Source organism: Calidris pugnax, unplaced genomic scaffold, assembly GCF_001431845.1.
Source record: "Calidris pugnax isolate Ruff unplaced genomic scaffold, ASM143184v1 scaffold44, whole genome shotgun sequence".
NCBI classification, from domain to species: Eukaryota; Metazoa; Chordata; class Aves; order Charadriiformes; family Scolopacidae; genus Calidris; species Calidris pugnax.
Window position 1 is genome coordinate 22,020,747 of NW_015094506.1, and position 19,430 is coordinate 22,040,176.

The following is a 19,430-nucleotide window of genomic DNA, read 5'->3' on the forward strand; positions in this document are numbered from 1 at the left end:
GTAAAACTCTTATCTTGTGAAACTTGTTTAGAACAGCTCATTACAGACACCAGAGGTTCTTTGTTCTTTTAGGTAACTGAGAAGCTAAAGCTTGATATTTAAAACCACGGCTTTTCCACAGAATGGCATGGCTGGGCTTTCATGGGCATGGAAGGAGGGTGTCATCAGGAAAACGAGTATTTCATGAGAAGATCCGTGAGGAATGCTCAGGTTCCCCGGTCTGTTCAGAAGTGAGGGAATCTATTAAAAGAAATTTGGGCAATATCTTTTTCTCCTAGATGAAAATCTGTTTGGACATTCTTATCTAAACTATTATCAGTCCAGAATTGGAGCGAAAACACGGATTCAACAGAAAAACTGATTTCTGCATCATTCAATCAATCTCCTGGATCTGGCATCTCTATAGAGGAAGAGTAAGCAGTAAACCCGCAGATGCAGACTGAGTCAGTGGATTCGGAAGGGAATAAAAAAATTGGCAAGAGATTCATATGTAAATATTACAAAGGCTGAGGAGCATTGTACCCCTAATGTGACAGTACTGCACGTTGGGGAACTGTGGCAGGACTAGACTGGACAAAGTAGGCAGATTCTCATTCTCTCCCTGAACAGGACCTCATTTTCTGGCTTTCCAATGTGGAGCCAGACAAGTTAGTCTGACCTAGCAGGACATTGCTGTCTTTCAAAAGTCCTATGTCCCACAATGTTTTAGGCAGAAGCAGAAGATGACTAGCAGAAGAAATCCAGGCATGTACCTTTAAGGTCTGAGTAATATGCTAATCTGAGAAGTTGAAGATAATTTTTTATCATTTATCTATTTGGATGGATGTTTTTGCAGTTGATAAATTCTTTTTATTTTACAGTTATAGATAAATAACTTGATTTTTTAATTGATGTTCCTAATGTATTTTCCATTTTTTCAAATACCTCTTTAAAGGAGTTAAAACATGCTTTCCATCTGTTTGTTTGGGTTTTTTTTTAATCTCCCATTCAGTTTCTGCAGTGATTATAAGTTCAGGGAGTGAAAACAGCAAGGATTATATCATCTACCAAGGTAACAGCACCTTCACACCAAAATATGTTATCCCAGACCTGGATAATAGCTTGCCTCTTCTTTTCAACTCTATTAATGAGTCCAAGCTACTAGCTGTCACTGTAAAACTTGAGTTTTACATCAAAATGTAATTTTTTTTGTTGTTACAAGATTGTATGCCCATTTTGCCAAAATGAAGTGGTTTCAAGTGTTTCATGTGGATGGAGAAAGAGTTGTTTCTTTAGTTGTTTGTTTAATAGCATTTTGATGCTTCTTAGAATCAAAAGAAGGAAAGAGGTTTTGGTGTTTGTGTGTCTTCCTCATCCCATCCCAGGTATGTGGGGCAGAGAGAGATATGAATTTGTGCCTCATAGTGTAGAATAAAAGAGTTAGGCATGTCTGTTTTGTGTGGGAGCTGTAATACCACAAGTTAATTATAGCATCATTACAAACTAGTGTTTTGTGGTAAGAACAAAGTGCTCATCCTTTCAGTTATTATTGGATTTATTGTGAATTTACATGTAGTTCATGGGCCAAAAGATACCTTGGTGACCATCTAAACTAAACATACAACTTCCCTGAATTTGTATTTGAATTATATTTTAGAGGGATGTTCAATCTTTTTAAGTTTGCCAGTGATACAAAATCCATCTCAGCCTTTTGTGGTTAGTTAGCCTCACTGCTTTTATTTCTAGCTTGAGTATGTATGATTTCAACTTCATCTCATTTGTGATAAAGGGCTGTTTTTCATCAAAATTCACTTCATCCTTTATAGGTACTTCATTATGAAATCACTGTTTAATCCCCCCTTTTTAAAAGTAAACAAATTGTGCTTCTGGGATCTTTTGCTCTCAGGCATGTTTCTTTATTCTGAAAGGTCTTTTGTGACTCTCCTGCCCTCTCTTTGGTTAATAATCAAACTTGTTGAATCCTGTCACAAGCATGAGATAAAGCATCCTAGTTACAGTCACTATTTCTCTAAATACAAAGGTGTATTAAGTATTGCTGTGTAAAACTGTCTTCTTTATATATTTGTGGTTTGCATTAATTATTCTGGCCAGTGAGATTTTTGATCACCTGTCAGGATTCCCAAATCCTTTTCTGTCCGTATTAATTTCATGATTTATTTACTGGGCACCTGTTCTTTTATATATATAGGCGCATACATCCATTCATACCTTTTACATTAATAGAGTGAGAGACTTTATTAACTGTATAGGTGATATACAGGCTAGTAGAATGCAGATGCTTATCTTTTTTATTTACTGTCCTTGTCCAAATTGCAGATAATGTTCTCACTTTTTATCTGTGTGGTCGTGGTAATCCACTAATGTGTGAATAAACACATAAAGAAGGCTCTTCAGTGCAGTGTCATTTACTAACAAACTGAAAAGAGTACAAAAGGCAAAACAAGGAGTATTTTAATAGGTTAAAATAGCCTGAGACCAAAATCAAGAGACTTCAGTGCTCTTATTCACAGAAAACATTGGTGGAAGGACACTGTGAATATCAGTCCAAGCAGGAACAAGTGCCAGTCTTCAATGCTAATTGATTTTATCAGTGAAGCAAAACGAGCCCAGCTTAATAGTTAACTCTGAGACAAGATCCTACCAAGACCTTCTTCCCCTATTAGATGACTTTGTGACCCCAAATACTTGTCAGATAAATGATACAGAAAATGCGCATTGACCTTTGTGGTAGTAAAAACCCAATGTCATAGAAAAATGAGGGACACGTGCTGCAGCTGAATTTTAGATATTACTGACAAACCATGAGTGATTGCACCTGGTAACACTGTGTGAATATTGATCCCCAAAATATTGCTTCTGTAAATGGAAGTGAGAAGTAAAAACTGATAGAGGTTATATAGTGAAATCAAGCCATTAGACCAAGACTGCAGCAAAATAGACCAAATATATCAAGAATAACTAACTCTGCATTCCAATTAAAATTCATAATAATTTCTAAATAACTTGCATGGAACATATTCTCAGAGGAGTAAAAACATATGCTCTTCTGAAAAGTTTTGAGGTTGACTTCTGGGTAAAAGATAGGTCATTAGTTCTGGAATTGAAAATTTAGCAAGTGTGTTTGAAAGCCATTACAAACTTGTAGCTACAAAACCAGATGCCTAGTAAGGAATTTCTGTGATTTTATGATAAGGATGGTATCTAAGTCTAATGAGACCATTAAAATCCAAGAGCTTTATTCCTTAGCCACTAACAAAAGGTAATGGTGCAATAGAGAGCATATAGTGGATAGGAACATAATAAAAATCATGGAGCTCGATTTACTTAATCCCACATCACAGAAAATAATAGACAAGCTGTTTAAGTCAGTCAGTCTAGCTTAAGTGCTCACCAACTAGGATGATAGCTGGACATGATTATAATGTATGGTAAGATGTGCTTTTTGTGGTCCAAGCATGTTGGTTATTTTTGACAAGTTGTGGATACATTTTACGATCCCAATTTTCTCTGTGTACAAAGTCAGAGTCTAGAAAATGTTATATGTTAATCCAATGCACATTTCCATATATCTACTACACTATAAAAGTATCATTGACCAGTAGTCAGTCCACAGGGATCAGAAGATACCTGCAATTAATGCAAATTATCTTGCATCTTTCTAATGCATGTATGATTTAAAATTAAGTATTATAAACTCAAACCCATACCAAATATACTTATCAGGTGGTAGCAGTTCACATTAGACTGGCATCTCTATGTCCATCATAACTGGGTATTCACTAGGGAAAAATGTGATGAATGTGCAGTCCTATTATGATCTGAAGACAACCTGCTCCAGACTTTGCTAAACCAAAAAGGGAAAGAAAGTCCAGAGCAAAGACTCTTATTACAAGCATTCTGTAAGATGTATAAACTATGTGTTTCCTGGAATATCTTGCTGGTGAAGCTGGGTAGGTTGGAAGTATGAATTTTGCAATATTTCTAAAAGCAAAGTTTCAGGGTTGCCAAAGTGACATCAGCCAGAAGTGCTGTCTCTTTTGCTTGGCAGGGTTTTTTTGCTTCTTTTTTGGAGGTAGAACCTGCAAGACATTTATTCAGAATGAGCTTAGAAGAAAATTCCATACAATAGTTGACCATGTTCTACAGAATTAGGGCAAATGTGTTCATTAGATAGTTTTCTTCAGGCAGAGATCACTTTTCCCATTTATTTTCAGTCAAAAAAGTCTTGGAGGTGACCTTCAGAATAAGCTAAATCTGGGAATTAAGATGGATCCTGTCTAGAAACATCTGCAATTGCTGATTATTCTGGATTCTCCAGTTTAGATAAATAGCTCTGTACAATACTAGGTACCATCAGCAGCTTCTCCTGCTCTTCTTAGGAAATCCCAAATTATGCCTATGGATGATGCTGATCTTTCTGGCCATTTTAATGAATTGTTTGTTGCTCACTTACGAGTAAAAACAAATCCTGTCATGCCAGATGTTCTTTGCTGGTGTAAGTCTTAGCTCCATAAGATACATTCAGACTAGTATGATATGCATTAACAGCACTAAGGTAAGTGATGTTATAAAAATGGCAGAAATGCTAAACATGGCTGCATGTTTGGCATATGGTATCCTTTATATGTACGCCAAACTATAGGATAGGCTGTAAATTAGGAAAAAACAAGCTGTTAATTCTGAGTATCTGGTACAAATTAAGGACTGGAGTGACATCCTCCAAGATTGCAGGATTTATAGCTGCAAAATTAGAGTCTGTAATTAGATCTCTGGTCAGATTATTTGCCAGGAACTAATGGGTTAAAAGGAGCAAATGGAATAGTTTGCTGTTACGTTACTACCAAAGTGTTAATCTGACAATGAAAAACAAAAACAGGGTGAGTAGGGGTTTTTTTTGATTTCTAAAGTCTAAATTACGGTGCTTTTGGCTGAAAATGGGAGTTAAGGATTCCAACTAGTTTCGGTTCACACATTTGATATCATACTTGGGAAGGGAAAGCAATGTATGATTTATGCTACTGTGATTGCTTTAGTCGTGTGAGTAAGCCTCTCACAATTTTTCAAAGCAATTTAACAGTATAGTAATACAAGGAAAAAGATTTGAGCACCAGTCTTTTCAGGTGAAATGAATGGCAATTGCAGATGCTCAGTGCCTGATCTAGATGGAAAATCCACAATGATGCAGACTTCAGCTGAAAAGCATTGATTTATTAAAGCTGGAGCAGTTCATAAATCCAATGATGGATAACTGAACTGCTCGTGAACTACTCTGACGTGGGGTCCCCAGCCTTTCCAGGCTTCTGGCACAGGGTACAGCTGGGAGCAGCCCCGTGTAAGCAGCAGTGAAGCAAAAAGACACAGGTCACAGGGAGCAGAAGTTTATTTCATTTCACAAACACCACATGTTGGTGTATCTGGAGAAGAAAAAAGTTTCAGAATGCACTTATGTAACTTTCAGAAGTTTTCCATTCAGAACTTTATATACCTTATAAAATGTGAAAATACAATTTTCACATATTTTTTTCTCTAGTTCTGGTTAGCAAATTGTACTCTAAATGATAATAGAATATCTCTGTGCTGAGCCCTCTGTATTCAGAGGCCTGGTAGGTTTCTTAAGTGATTTTGTAAACTTAAAATTATTTAAAATTTAAATATTTCATTAAAAAAATCTGGCAGTATATCCTTTAGCAGCAGAGGAGGAGAGAAACAGGGACAGTCACATCTTGTGAGTTGTTTGCGTGGAGTCCGCAACCTGAAGAAGTGCTCACAAGCAGGCAGTTCCCTTCTGCTTAAGAACAACCTTCATTAAAGTGACAGCTCTTTTGCACAGACAATCTTGCTTCAAAATGATTAAGTATTTCCAACAGGCGCTCTTTGAGTTGCGTTAGCAGTTTCCCCTGTTTGCATCCTTGTTGAGATTCTATACACTGCATTTTGGTTTAAATGGTCATTGAAGCCTCCAGGAAGTACTATTTAGCTGAATCGTTATCTGTTTCAGTCTATTTGAAGATTTTAGCTATTTCTTCAATTCATAGAGACACTCTGTCTTCTTCTTAACCTCTTGGTCACCGAAAGAAGAGAAAGTCATTGCAACAGACACAATGACCTAGATGTGTGTTTGAAATAGACGTGAACCGGAATACGCAGTGTGGCTGAATATTTTTTCAAGGAGCAGGCAGGTGTAATCATCTTTGTTCCTTTTCACCTGAAGTTCTGGAGGATAAAAGGAAATGTTAAAAGAAAAGCCAAAAAGTTTTCCTGTGAAACAAGCATCACATTCTGGAGTTTGACAGAGGAGAGTCTTTTTTTCCTGCAGCATACAATAATGAGACTGCTCCAGGAAAATATAAGCCTCTTACATTCATGTCACATTCAGATTTTTGCTGAGACCGGCGTACAGCTTCTTGCAGTTGACCTGAAGATGTAAAATGTTCCTGTTGCCTCACAGGCTAATGCGTGCAATACTACTAGGTGCTAATATGATGCCGTTTCAGTTTCTGTGCTAATTTTGTGGCATATGCTGGCAATTTAAATGACAGAAGAAATCACGTAGGTATATTCTTGCAGCTGTGCACTTTACTGTTTCACTGCAGTGAGTGTTCAGTAAGCTCGACTATCTAAGTTAGTTCATGCAAATGAATGCATCTGTCTTCATTCCTCTTTGCCATTAGTTCATTGTGCATACATTAAACCTTAGGGAAGAAGTACAGAGATTGATCAGAGAGTTGCAGAGTGCAAGTTAGCAGCCGAGAAATATCTGAATTATTCTTTTTCTTTTTTTTCCTTTTTTTTTGGTCCCTGTTGGCAAACCTCTTTTACAGGAATAGTAAATCCTTGTGGGTTTTAAATGCCTATTGACAGCTAAAGTCATCGCTGTTCCTGTGATATGGCAAACTTTGATGTAAGTAATTAGCTTATTTTGTAGTTCTTTAACCCTGCTTTTCCTTCAGCTTTAACTATATTTTTTCATCATCCTTAATGTTGAGTAAGTTAATGCTTCTTTTGTCACAGGCATTTTTTTTTCTACTATAAACACCAAATAAAAAAAAATGCAGTGCCTCCTATTTGTCAGGTGTTATTGCATATTAAATTCCCCCCTAAGCCATCCTTGTAACTTTAGTTTTATATCAGACGGAAGTATAGAAAAAGAATGGGTCATTATCAGATCACTTTTTAAAACATTCATAGCTATGCATTCTTTCAGACTATTTTTGAACTATGATCTTCCAGAAGTGAGTATTTCTAGGTTGTGGTTTTCCACAAAGGTAAAGAGTAAGCAAACCATAAAGGCATCAGTGATCGCTCAGCACAAAGGACAAAAGGTAAAGTCTGTAGGAAGTATTCACTCTCATTTTCCATTTTTGTCATTTATTCTCATTGTTTCTTTTCATGCATTTCTCATTTTTCCAAGGGTTGTCTAATCTTCCACAGAGAGACTTTGATAAGCTCTTTTGTCATGCCAAATGTCCCTCAGTACTACCAAGTAGAAAGACAAGGGGGTGTGTGTCATTTGACTTTGTGTGTTCTACAAGCAAAGAGCTGTATGACCCCTAAAAACTTAAAATACCTGCTCCTTAATCCAAGTACAAGGAAAAGTTTTACTCCTCCTTTCCTCTGAATTTCAGTCATCATAATACATTATTTAAGTGCCTGCACAACAGTTTATCTAAAAAGGAGCTGACACTGTTACTATATTCGTTTCTGATCGTCACTGCTTCAATTTTGCAATGATACGTGTGATCTCAGCTCCCCATCATAAAATGAAAACTGAAGTTTTGTATTAACTAAAATGTTAAATTACATAGCAACTGTAGACCATGCCAGGCAACTCAAAGTGCATTTCGTAAAGATAAATGACAACTTAAATGGAGAAACAGGATCTAATGGCACTATTGCTAAAACTTACCTGATAGTCACAGGATGCTGAAACATTGGAAGGATCTGCAAAACGTGTCTTAAATGGCAAAAAACCTAAGCAATTCAGGCAGTTCTTAATATAAAACGGGAAGAAGATTAAGAGGTGATTTGATCAGAGATTACAGTTCTGTATCTGCAGAGAGATTCTGAATGTGATGGTGGTAGTATAATGAGATCTTGGGATTGAAGGTTTGTCTACTCCCAGTTCAGATAGACATTACCTGTGCATGTAGCAGATTTTCCATCACATGATGCTTTCAAAGCCACGTTGGATACCTTTCTAAAAGGGAATCTGTAGCTGCAGATATGGCTGTATCATGTCTGTGTGTGCATCACTCAGGAGACTGAGAATTGTTCTCAATGGTTCCTTCCTGCCTTGAAATGCACAAATACAATCAGTCCTGTAATCAGTCCTGCCTGATCCACTTTGGCAACTGTAGAAAGCAGAGGAACTGAAACAGGGTGCGCTTTTGTGAATAATGTCGCCTCATAATGTGCAAATAAACGCTAATTAGCAAGTGTTCTCTTGGTGCTAATTTCTCAATAAAGGAGATGGAGAGGAAGTTGGAAGTGAATCCATCAGAATTACGGGAAGAAGTTTTATAAATCAAAATACCACATCAGTGTCAAAGCTCTGTGCTGCTCTGCACAGCAGGATTTCCACTAGCAAGGGAGGAGGGTTACTGAAGCCTTCACCCAATTCAGACAGAAATCTAGAGAAGAATAATTTTGTCATGGAGCTCTGTCCTTTCTTTATCAGTAGCGTTTAACAGAGACATGCAGAGGTGCTCAGGGTAGGATTGCTGATGCACAACCCATTCTTGAGTTTAAGACTTGCTTGCTTATTGGGTGAAGCAAAATTTTGAAAAGGAGACACTTGTTTCAGGCGGGAAATAGAAATCTGAGATCACGATGGGTGTAAGCTTTAGCTCAACAGTACCTTCTACTACCCATTTCCCACCCAAGCGAAAAAAACCTAACATTGTGTGGAAGCAAACAGGCTTGAGCTCTGAAAAATTCTGTAATGTCTGTTGAAGAGATTGTGAAGGTTCAGACCATCATCTTGTTCATCGTTGTGCTTGTTTTGCCCTTCTCACCAGCGTCCTTGCTTCAGAAAGCCCCACATTGTTAGTTTAGTGAGCTGCTTTGGGCCCCACACTTGTTCAGGAATTTGACTGCCACCACAGATGATGTGGAAGCAGAAAAATGCTTGAAATTACTAACACCTAGCAAGTGCCTTCAAGGTGGAACAGATCCTTATCCAAAGATAAGGAAGTTGATCATTGCAGATCTTCAAGCCTGCTGGTAGTCATTGATGGGTAGCATAGATACTCTCCCAAAGAAAGCCATCAATGAAAACACTAGATCTTCACAGCTCGCTCAAGGAATAAATGTGCTTTAACTAGGCTACATCATTGAGCAAGTTTGTAGTTCACTGCATCTTCATCCCAGCCCTGTTGCAAGGGGGCGCATCAGGGATAAAAATATCTTTTCTGTATGTAATAATGCAAAAAAAAGAGAAGTTTTGTTGTTGTGATTCCACTAAATCTGCATCTTCTTATGGTAATATATTAAAGTATTCACATTTACTGAAGCCAGATGTTTTAATGTTTTATAATTTTATTAATGATTTTTCCTCTAATTTAATTTCTCTGCCAAGATTTGCTCAGGGATTTTGTATAGTAATTCTCTTATTTTTGACACTTAACACTGCATATCTTACTTTCTAAATCCACTTTAATTAAAATATGTTGTTTGTTCTTCAATGTACTTACTGGAATTCAAGCTTGTAATTTGATTCTTTACCTATAATAGGGGATTATAAAACTTGTATGTTTTCAATTCCCTTCTACACAGATGTTCTGCATTGTATTACGTTCCACCTCTGCACAAACTAAGAAAACAGGAAGCATATGAGCAAAAAATAACAGAAGGATACCTTAAAAATAAGAATCTTCCAAATGATGTGGCAGTTTTAAACATTTTGTCAGTGTCTGTGGTTTTGCCCTTCCTTACCTTTGGGTTCTCCCATACAGTCCAAAACTAGATGGAATGAAAAAAAAATTGTTTTCACATATCTCCTTGCTAGTTGCATTCATTTTATTCCTCCACAAGCCTTTTCACCAGCCATCTCAGGAAAACGTAGAAAGGGAAGGGCTTGTTACTGTTCTGACTGTGTGCGGCCTCATACTTTCAGGTCTTGATATAGGGTGGAAAACAAACTATAGAGAGAAGAATTCAGATGTGGTCACTGACAAAAAATTGCTAGTAGTGCCAGCTCTTAGAAAAATCAGGTGCCGTCATCTGTATTGAGATAACTCAAGTTGGTGTCTTGAATGCACAGTATTTGTCAAAGTAACATCAGGAATAATTTTAAGCTGCTAGTTCTTGGAATGTTTGGGAGTATTTTGAGTATCAACATGTATTCTTAATTTTTTTGTTTTCTGGCATTATTGTGTAACCTGATTGTGAACGAAAGCAAACTCAAAAAAACATATTTGAAAACTATATTTCATTATGGAATTTTTGTAGGCAGGGGACTATCCAGAGGACCAAACAGCCTGTTATTCCCTCATCAGCACTTATCTTGCTTGGAGAAGTCGCATGGCCATCCACTTCCCATCTTAGTCTGCGTGTCTGCTGCAGTCAGCCTGGAGAAACCTCTCTGCTTCTTACACAGCTGCATCCATGGACTGCTTTTCCCTCTAAGTTCAAAGCAGGCTTTTTTGCATCCTCGTATGGCACCATCCCTTGTAAGCTTGCTGTACAGAGATCATTCTTATCATTGCTGTGTGAAGCTGCATCTCTGTGAAAACTTTTATTACACCATGCCATGCCATTTTTTTGCATTTTCTGGCAAATGTTTTCTAGTACTCCTGTCTGTGGGGAGTGGATTCAGACACAAGCGGGGTGGTGGCTCTTGAACATGTGTCTTTGGTAGCATAGCTGTGCTGCTGCTGGAGAAATGCTGGGACAGTTTGTTATAACTGTAGTTACAACTGCACTGCAGGCTGTGGGATGGAAATGTTCAGCCTTTGGAAGGTAATAATGGTTTAACTCTGGTCACTGTAAAAAATGAAACCCTGTCCTCCAACAGCTGATTGTGGGTTTTTCCTCTATCCCGCTCACAAAGAGACATTGTTTTTGTAGAAAGGGTCTTATTCGTACAGTCCTGCTAACCAATTCACTCCTGAAATGCAACTGCTGAAGTTACTGTGGTGTGCATCAATAGCTGTGTCATATATCAGGTGTTTCTTCCAATTCTTGTCTGCTAAGAAATTGCAGAAGGTTTTTGTCATTATGAATGAAGAGGCACTTTTTGTCTGTTACTGACTTTCCGTTGGTGGTTATTTGATTTCAGGTTTGGGATATTTATATTAACATGTAATTTTTTAGTCATAAACAGAATTTCAAATGTAACACTTATGTTTGATGCTAAATTGAAGACCACCCCTGTTGTGTGCCTCAGTTTTCATTTAGAGAGAGTTGGCTGCCAAGGTATCCATTTCTGTGCCTTAGAATATGGAAAACATACCAAAAACCAAATAGCAGAAGAACTAAGCTCTTGTTAGGTGGGAAAACAGTGAACCCAGATGTGAACTATGCTGCCGTGACCTGCAGGTCTGCTGTTTTCAGTGAGTTATGTGATCACATCCTGTATCATGGCCTGTGTTTGATTATAAAATGTCATTATCTCCTTTTCTATGTTGTGCCTAGTCCAGGCAACAGTCAGAGTTTTTCCAGTTTAGAAGTGCTGGTGGAAGGTATTTGGTTTTTAGATAATGTTTCTGCAGTGGCAAAGTCATCTTGTAGATGATTTCACAGCTGAAAAGAAAAAAAATAAATAGAATGGTCTAATGCCCTGTCCACAACAAAAATAGCTGTTGGTATAAGTTGTGTCTATTTTAAGGAGGTTTTTGCCAGTGCCTGAGCCTTTCCTATCTCCCTTGCTTTCTTTGAAAAAGATACAGCATTTCATCTGTACAACATTTATCCAAGCTACCCAACTCACATTAACCCAGCCAACAACCCGAGGCAGCCTGCATTGGCGTTGTTTTAAATTTACAGTCCTGTTGGTTACATCAACCGCCATGTGTTGTGCATTGTAGATGTGCTCTGATGCACCTCATACCCATTTGTCTTCTCTGGGTTGCTTGGTTCTGAACCAGGACTGGTTTGGGGATTGTCCCTCCATCAGCAGGAGGAGATGGCGCAGAGTAGGTTAAGGTCAGCGTTGTGTTTTCAGATTCTCTTCATCAATACGGTTTTGTTTGCTTGTTTTTAATAAAAATTTAGGTGTTCTAGGAGTTAGTGACAGCCAGTCACAAAAAGGGCAACAGGGAATAGAGCGTTCATCATCTCTTGACATCCCTCTTGTCACACTCAGAGAAATACACCTACCCGCAGGACCTGAAACGTTGAGTAGATGCGATGTCCCCAATATAACAAACTGCTATCTCTTTCTTAGGAATTGACTTTATCTTTATGTGATTTCTTACTAAGCCATGATATGCCTACTGGGATGTAAAGCAAAATGTTTCCTCTGCAGAATTTCTGCTGACATACAAGGAAAATCCATACAAGGACAGCATTGACTGTATTTTCAACAGACTTACCAATTACTTACTTATTGATTATGTATGTCTTTTGGTAGGAAACAATCAATAACAGCAAGTATTTTTTTAGTTTTAGGTTAAGTTCCATTTATGCCCTGTCCTGGCTGCACTGAACAAACTCATTCACTAGGTGAAGGATACAAGCACTTGACCTGATTGTGTAGATTTTAGGCATTTTCTTGGATTTTAAAATGAAATTTTCACAGAAGGGATGGAAAAAATACTCTGTAATGAAGGCAAATATTTTTCAGTTTTACTTTAATATGTAAATATAAAATTCTAGGAATATAGAAAATAGATGATCAAACTTTTGGTTGAGAGTTCTCTCAGCTTCCAAATGTTGTTCTGTGAAAAAAATCACTTCCATAGTCTAGTATTTAATTTTCTTTTTGAAGAAGGGAATATATTCCAGCTTCAGAAATGTCATTTCTGTTAATTATTCAGTCAATTTATTTTCCATTCTTTTTATACATTAAAACATGTTATTTACACACATCAAAAGGTATTAAATTGCAAAAAGCTTGATCATGTATAAAATTCCAGAAGCTTTGTCATGATACTGTTCTCCTTGAAGAAAAATTCATTTGACATGATGTTTCTTGGGTTTTACTTACCTGCAAGTTGTTCTATTTATTCATGTTCTCACAGTAAGATTTACCTGTTCTTGTATCGGAGCACCTTCTTATCTTTGAAGTTTTCTTGTGCTATGTTGAATAACCTTGTAGGCTTCTAGGTTGCAGGGCAGATGGTAGTCTTGGTGACCCTGCTGCAAGTCAGGCATACACACAATTACAGTTTTGCAGCCTTGAACCTAAGAGAAACATTAAGAAATTAGGAAAACCTCAGCAGCGTAATGTTTTCTTTAGAGTGCAGTTGCTATATGGGGTCCACCTTAACAGGATTGGAGATGGAGATGAAGCTCTTTGGAGCAGAACCTTTCTTTTCCATCTTATGTCTGCATGTGTGTACAAGTGTGTGTGTGTGTGTGTACGAGTGTGCATGTTTGCACTCCCCTTGCCCAGCCCATCTCCAGGATTCAGCAGGATTCCTGAGCCCCATACCAGAGGTAGGTGGATGCCCCAAAGCTGTAGGGCGGCTGGTGCAGCGTGGACAGGCATGTGCCCAGGATCACCCTAACAGCAGCAGAAAGCGATGGAAGTCCCCGGGCTGTCCCAAAACCCTCCCCAGGCCGAGGGAAGGCAGGACCCAGTGTGAGCTGTGTTTCACTGAGTGCTACCCGAGCTGTTAATGGTAGGAGGGGAAGAAGTTCTCAAGTGCATTTCCTCCAACTGAAGTGTAAAACGGTATTGATTTGGGCTTTTTATAGACTTGGAACCATCTTTTCTCTACCCGGTTTAATTTTAGAATAATTCATTTAGTTTGTATCACAAAGCTGTCTGCAGGAGTGGTGTTCTGATACTTGATACTTCATAAACTGTTATGGAGTAAGAAGACATTTCTTAAGCTCATATTCTATATTCAGTTCACCACTAAGGAAAAGACTTGTAAATTCAATTCCTGTTTTACTCATAAATTATAAGAAATCTGGAAATAACTTCTTTGCCTTCCTTTCTGATGCTGGCTATGCTAATGTTATTAGCAATGCGGGAGTACCTGTAGGAAAGAACAGACCCCAGAGACTTCTAACTAATTCAGAGTTTGCTGGTTGGCATAAGTAATGAATTATGAGTGAGGTGATACATGAAGCAGTTTGATTTTTAACCCACAAAAAGCAACATAGCATTGTGTTAACTAGAGAATAGAGACTGACCTTGCATTAGTTGGGGTATGGCATGTACAGATGCAATTGCTTGTTGGATTGGAAATGAAGTCCCAGGTTTATTCTGATATGGGGAATTTCAATAATACTCCAGTGGGATTAGTCTGTAATAATAATGTCAAAGCAATACAGATAAGTAAACGTGTAATATATAATATTATAAGAACAGTAATCGTGTGACTTAAGAAAGCAAAGATGAAAACCAGAGAGACTGGGGTATCGGATGGACCTGGTTCAGAGCACTCCCGAGGATAACAGTCTCTTATAAGCAAATCCAGCTTAGGTAGTTTAATTTCTTCCTGCTATGATTATGTACAACAAAATCTATAAAACCTTTCAGAGGGGCAAACCTAATGAAACTATTGCGTATTCCTAGGTGACCTTATCTGTCAGTTAGCAATGAGCATTTCCCACCACCACTCCCTTACAGTGTCGGTGCATCTTTCCCTCCTGCCTACCAAGGAAGAGAGTTTGGAGGTCCCTGTTCGGTTGCCAGAGGTACGCAGAAACTTGTCAGAATAGATGGTGAGAAGGAACAAGCCTGGTCATTGCTTTCCATGCCAGTAGTTGTAGGAACTGTGTCATTATTAGCTAGCTTAAAACACTGGACGGATCATCTGTTCCAAGTGTCACTTCAGGCAGCAGAGTATTTCCCAGCATTGCATTGCCAACCTAGAACCTAAATAAAAGATCAGAACACATGGCAGTATTATGCTATAGCAAAAGATGAGGCATGTGCAGTGCATTGTTGATGGCCTGGATACACATTCTGGCAAAGTATTTGTTAAAAGAAAAAGTAAAAATCTTAGATGCTCCTGACAACCAGATTGTACTACTGAGAAGGTCAAAGGAAGGATTCAGTTTGGGAGATGGGGGAGAGAGGGGAATTTTCCTTTTCGCTCCAGATCTCATGATCAAGTAAACCCTGAACACACTGGCAAAGGACCTGAAGTTGCATCATGGGTGCAAATGTACAGTATTTTTGGTTGCAGTAAGTACCGTGACTAACTCTTGTAATCATTATGAATACTTGCAGGTTTTTGTAAAACTGAAAGCAGCACTTTGGTCCGTAGCGTCTCCTACAGCTATGCAACATGTCTACATGTTCAGATGCAGGTAATCACATCTGTGCTTTCTGAACTGTCAAAAAGGCCAGATGTGAACAAACATTGTGGAAGCTCAATAGCTTCCAAATGATGGTTTGGTGTCAGCCAAGTTGGAGAATGCACTGGGTAGCTATGCTGCTGTCTGCTTCTGACAGCCCATGCTGCTGACTGAATGCACTGCGGAATTTTGTCTTAGCGGAAGCTTTATAAGCATAGGAGAATTCTTGCCCAAACACTTATGTCATGCTGTATAATGATTAAAATGTGAATAACTGAAGTAAGGTCATCATCAGCTAGGACGGAAAGAGCCTGTCAGCCACCTTAAAAGGAGCAGGAGAATTGCATAGGATGATGCTACGTCTGCAAAAGATTCAGCAGTTAACCCTGTTAGAAGTACTACCAAGGTTTACAGAATACTCCACAAGGCTGGGGGCTCTTCTGAATGCTTTCCTCTGCCTGCCACCATTATCTCTGTATTGCTCAGGTTTGGCAATTCTCAGTCAGGGCAGCTGTTCTTCATCTTGAGATGAAGATGTATTAGGTCATCTTCTCAGTCATATGGAAAGGTATTGATAGAGCCTTGTTGCTGTTTGTATAGTGCTTATTCTAGACCTTATTGGTGAACATATGAATGTATACAAGGAACTTGCTTGGCTTTTGGGTGGCTTTTCATTTTTAAATCTTGTGCTGCCACAGCAAGATTACTAGTGCAATGCAGATATACTGCTTGTTTACAGTGTGTATATGATGTTTGTATCTGACCAGTTCACCTAAAAGCTGCGTGCTGATGCTGAAAAGGACTAGAGAGATGGATGATCCTTCCATGATTTCATCATTATCCAGGTGGATCTTTAGGACTTGATGTATTTTTCCAGAATATTTGGGCAGCTGGTGATTTTGATGGGTCTTCTCTGACTGGAAACACTGGACATGATATATGATTGCTTCATGGCTTTCTAAACAGTTGCAGCTTTGCTGGAACTGGGCATATGTAGATTGCCTTGTCCATCAATAGGGACATCAATGTGCAACAGGGACATCTCTTTTCAAGAGCTTGAGGCTTTCCATTGCAGGTGCCCTGCATTTGTCAAGGTCTGTGGGATTAGCTTCACATTTTCCAAGAATGCTAAATGGGCAAACTGCAGAAGGGCGTGTCTCAGGCAGCATGTGAGAGAAATTTTATATAAACTTATGACTGTGAAAGCCTTTCCTTTATTCTGTAGAGATTTCAGAGTTGCATTGGAGATATATTTGTATAAGAATAAGGAATAAAACTGTTAAGATCTGATATATTTAATCTCCATCTGGGTTATTGCTATGTTCAATTGTTTTGATTAACACTGACATCTACTAGTGGCCTCAAAGTGAGCCTCAACCTAAAATTTTCTAGTACTGTTATATCATTGTGTCTTTTACCCTTCTATTTAGTTAATCAGTTGAAGTACTTTATAAAACATAGAGGTCAGAGGGAGAAAGCAGAAAATGAGAAAAGATAGCCTTTTTAAAATGTGAAACAACTGCCTTTGGTTGTAAGTGATGCCAGACTTTGTATTTATTGGCTCTGTATAGTATACTAGCACATTGGTGTAGTTTTTAATAACCTTTTACAGAACATATGTCTCAGATTTATCTATATGCAGAGCCTTGCGGACAGAACTTGCGAATTGTAACATAAAGAATCTCCAGATGTACACGTTATTTCATATTAACGTACACAATGGTTTTCTTGGGAGGTAGATGACATTTTAGAAAGGCAACATCTGTGTTATCACTTAAATTTTAATAATGCCAATAATTTTCTTTCAACAGAGGAATTCAAGGGCTCAACAATAGTTGAATTAATGAAAAAAGAAGGCACCACCCTAGGGCTTACAGTATCGGGTGGAATCGACAAGGATGGGAAACCAAGAGTATCTAACCTTCGTCAAGGAGGAATCGCTGCTAGGTAACCACATCTCAAGCCATAAAATGCATTATAAGATGTGATTGCTTCAGAAATATGTACCACATCAGAAAGGTCACTAACAAATATGTGACTAGATGCATCTATAATGGCAACCCATCAGACTGGAGAAGCTCAGAGGGAAATGGCAGCAGCTGGTCCCCCTCTTCCCTCAAGGCTACTTTGACAAAAACTGGAAATACCAATGAGATATTTGAAAGTTTTCATAAGACTAATGAAGTTTCCTCTAAATTGTATGCATTTTATTTTCTACTTTTTGTCCTTGAACAAAAAATTGAGAAAGCAAGCATAAAATACTGAGGGATGGGAATAAAATGGAAAAGCTAAATATAGTACTACCATAATTTAATTTCTTTAAAAAACTGTTAATCTGCTGGTTTTATGGCTAAAAAGAGTCTAAAGTCATAAAGCCTTCCTTACTACTACAGTGGAAACAAAAAAAAGCTGTTATTCATGAGTGAAAGTCAAAAGATAACGGTTAAGCTAAATCATTCCAAGTAACTGAGCAGAACATCTGCTTTTGGGCTGTGTCCTGTCTCCTGTAGCTGTGATGTTAGCTGTGAAGGCAGCTATTGTCTAAAAAAACTAGTTTTGGATACTTCCCGAAAAAAGAGAGAAAGATGGGGACATGAAGAAGACAATCCTGTACCCAAACCAGTCAAATCATCCAACTCCTTTATTGTGCAGCTGGTTTTGTACATCCGAAATTAATAATGCAACAACATTCTTCTTTTAATTTTTAATAAACCAGACTAGATTAAGATCTTAAAATGCCACTTTCTGTTTGAAAGATCAACTTGCTTTAAACTAGGTGAATGGAAAATTTATTTCTTACCATCACTCAATAGTAATTTAAAGGATTTCATTTTGTCCAGCAGACCTGTCTTTAACAAAAGGACTACGTACTTTTTTCCTAGGAGCGACCAGCTGGATGTAGGAGACTACATCAAATCTGTGAATGGAATCAACCTGACCAAATTTCGCCATGATGAGATCATCAGCCTGCTCAAGAATGTTGGCGAGAGGGTTGTTTTAGAAGTGGAGTATGAGCTGCCTCCTGTCTGTAAGTAATAGCAGAGCAAGCTGAAACCTATGCAGAATAGCAGACATGCTGTCAGCAGTGAGATGGGGATGGTTGGTGATCGTCATTTTTGGTAGTGGTTGTTTTCTTATAATTTTTTCCTCTGGCTTATCGCAGTACGAAAAAGTACAGGAGGATGCTTTCAGAGATGCTCATGTGCTTTAGGAGCATAAATCCCAACAACAACAGAGCAGAGTTGTCAACTATTTTGTTTGTTTGTTTACCGTTTTCAATACTGTAAGTGAGATTAGGAAGATTCCAGGGCAGGAGAATCTTTCTTGTTACTGGAAGATCTTCTGAGTTGAGACCAATGAATATCTGTGAGTTCTGCCTCTGCCTTTTCCTTCCTTCCTTTCCTTCCTTCTCTCCACTTGCAGCACCCTCCTGCTCTCCCAGATAAAGAACATTTGGGACTTTTCCAGTCTTTCCTGTCATGACTTTTAGGCAACATCTCATTTCTAGAGCAGAAGACCCAGCGGGGGTAGGCCATAGGGATACACAAACCTGCAAGAACTGTGTGACTGAAACAAGGACCTCTTGCTGAGCAGGGTTGTCTTCAAAATACAAGTTTATGCTGACATCAAAGTCACAGAGTGCTACTGAGTGTTTTCTTGGCCTCTCCTTTGCTCTTTCTTTTTGCGCTTGTGTCTGTGACTGTGGTCTGTGTCGTTAAGACTCCTGTCAAAGTGTGAGTGGTGGGGACTGAAATACAATTCCTTGCCCTGATTCATTGTTGGCTTCCTGGAGCTGCTGGAGTTTGTGAGTTTATGAGAGATTTGTACATGTCCATCTCTGGTGGTTCTGGCTGTCCCAATCGGGTCATCAGAGCACGTTTTTGGAGCTCTTAAAGGGACTGTGTTTTCTCCTGTCAGGATTATCAGCCATTGGAATGGGCTGCCCAGGGAGGTGGTTGAGGCACCATCCCTGGAGGTGTTCAAAAGACGGGTTGATGAAGTGCTGGGAGGTA

The 19,430-nt window shown here is 38.5% G+C and overlaps 1 protein-coding gene across 5 annotated transcripts in view; it reads left to right on the top strand.

The window, feature by feature from the left end:
* Positions 1-19,430, top strand: part of GRIP1 (glutamate receptor interacting protein 1) — a 108,122-nt gene that overhangs the window by 9,233 nt on the left and 79,459 nt on the right. For all 5 annotated transcript variants that reach the window (XM_014963658.1, XM_014963660.1, XM_014963657.1 and 2 more), the window contains exons 2-3: positions 17,229-17,364; positions 18,300-18,445. In XM_014963658.1, coding sequence (XP_014819144.1) covers positions 17,261-17,364; positions 18,300-18,445 — 250 coding nt within the window. In that variant the 5' untranslated portion in view covers positions 17,229-17,260. The remainder of the gene's footprint in view (positions 1-17,228; positions 17,365-18,299; positions 18,446-19,430) is intronic.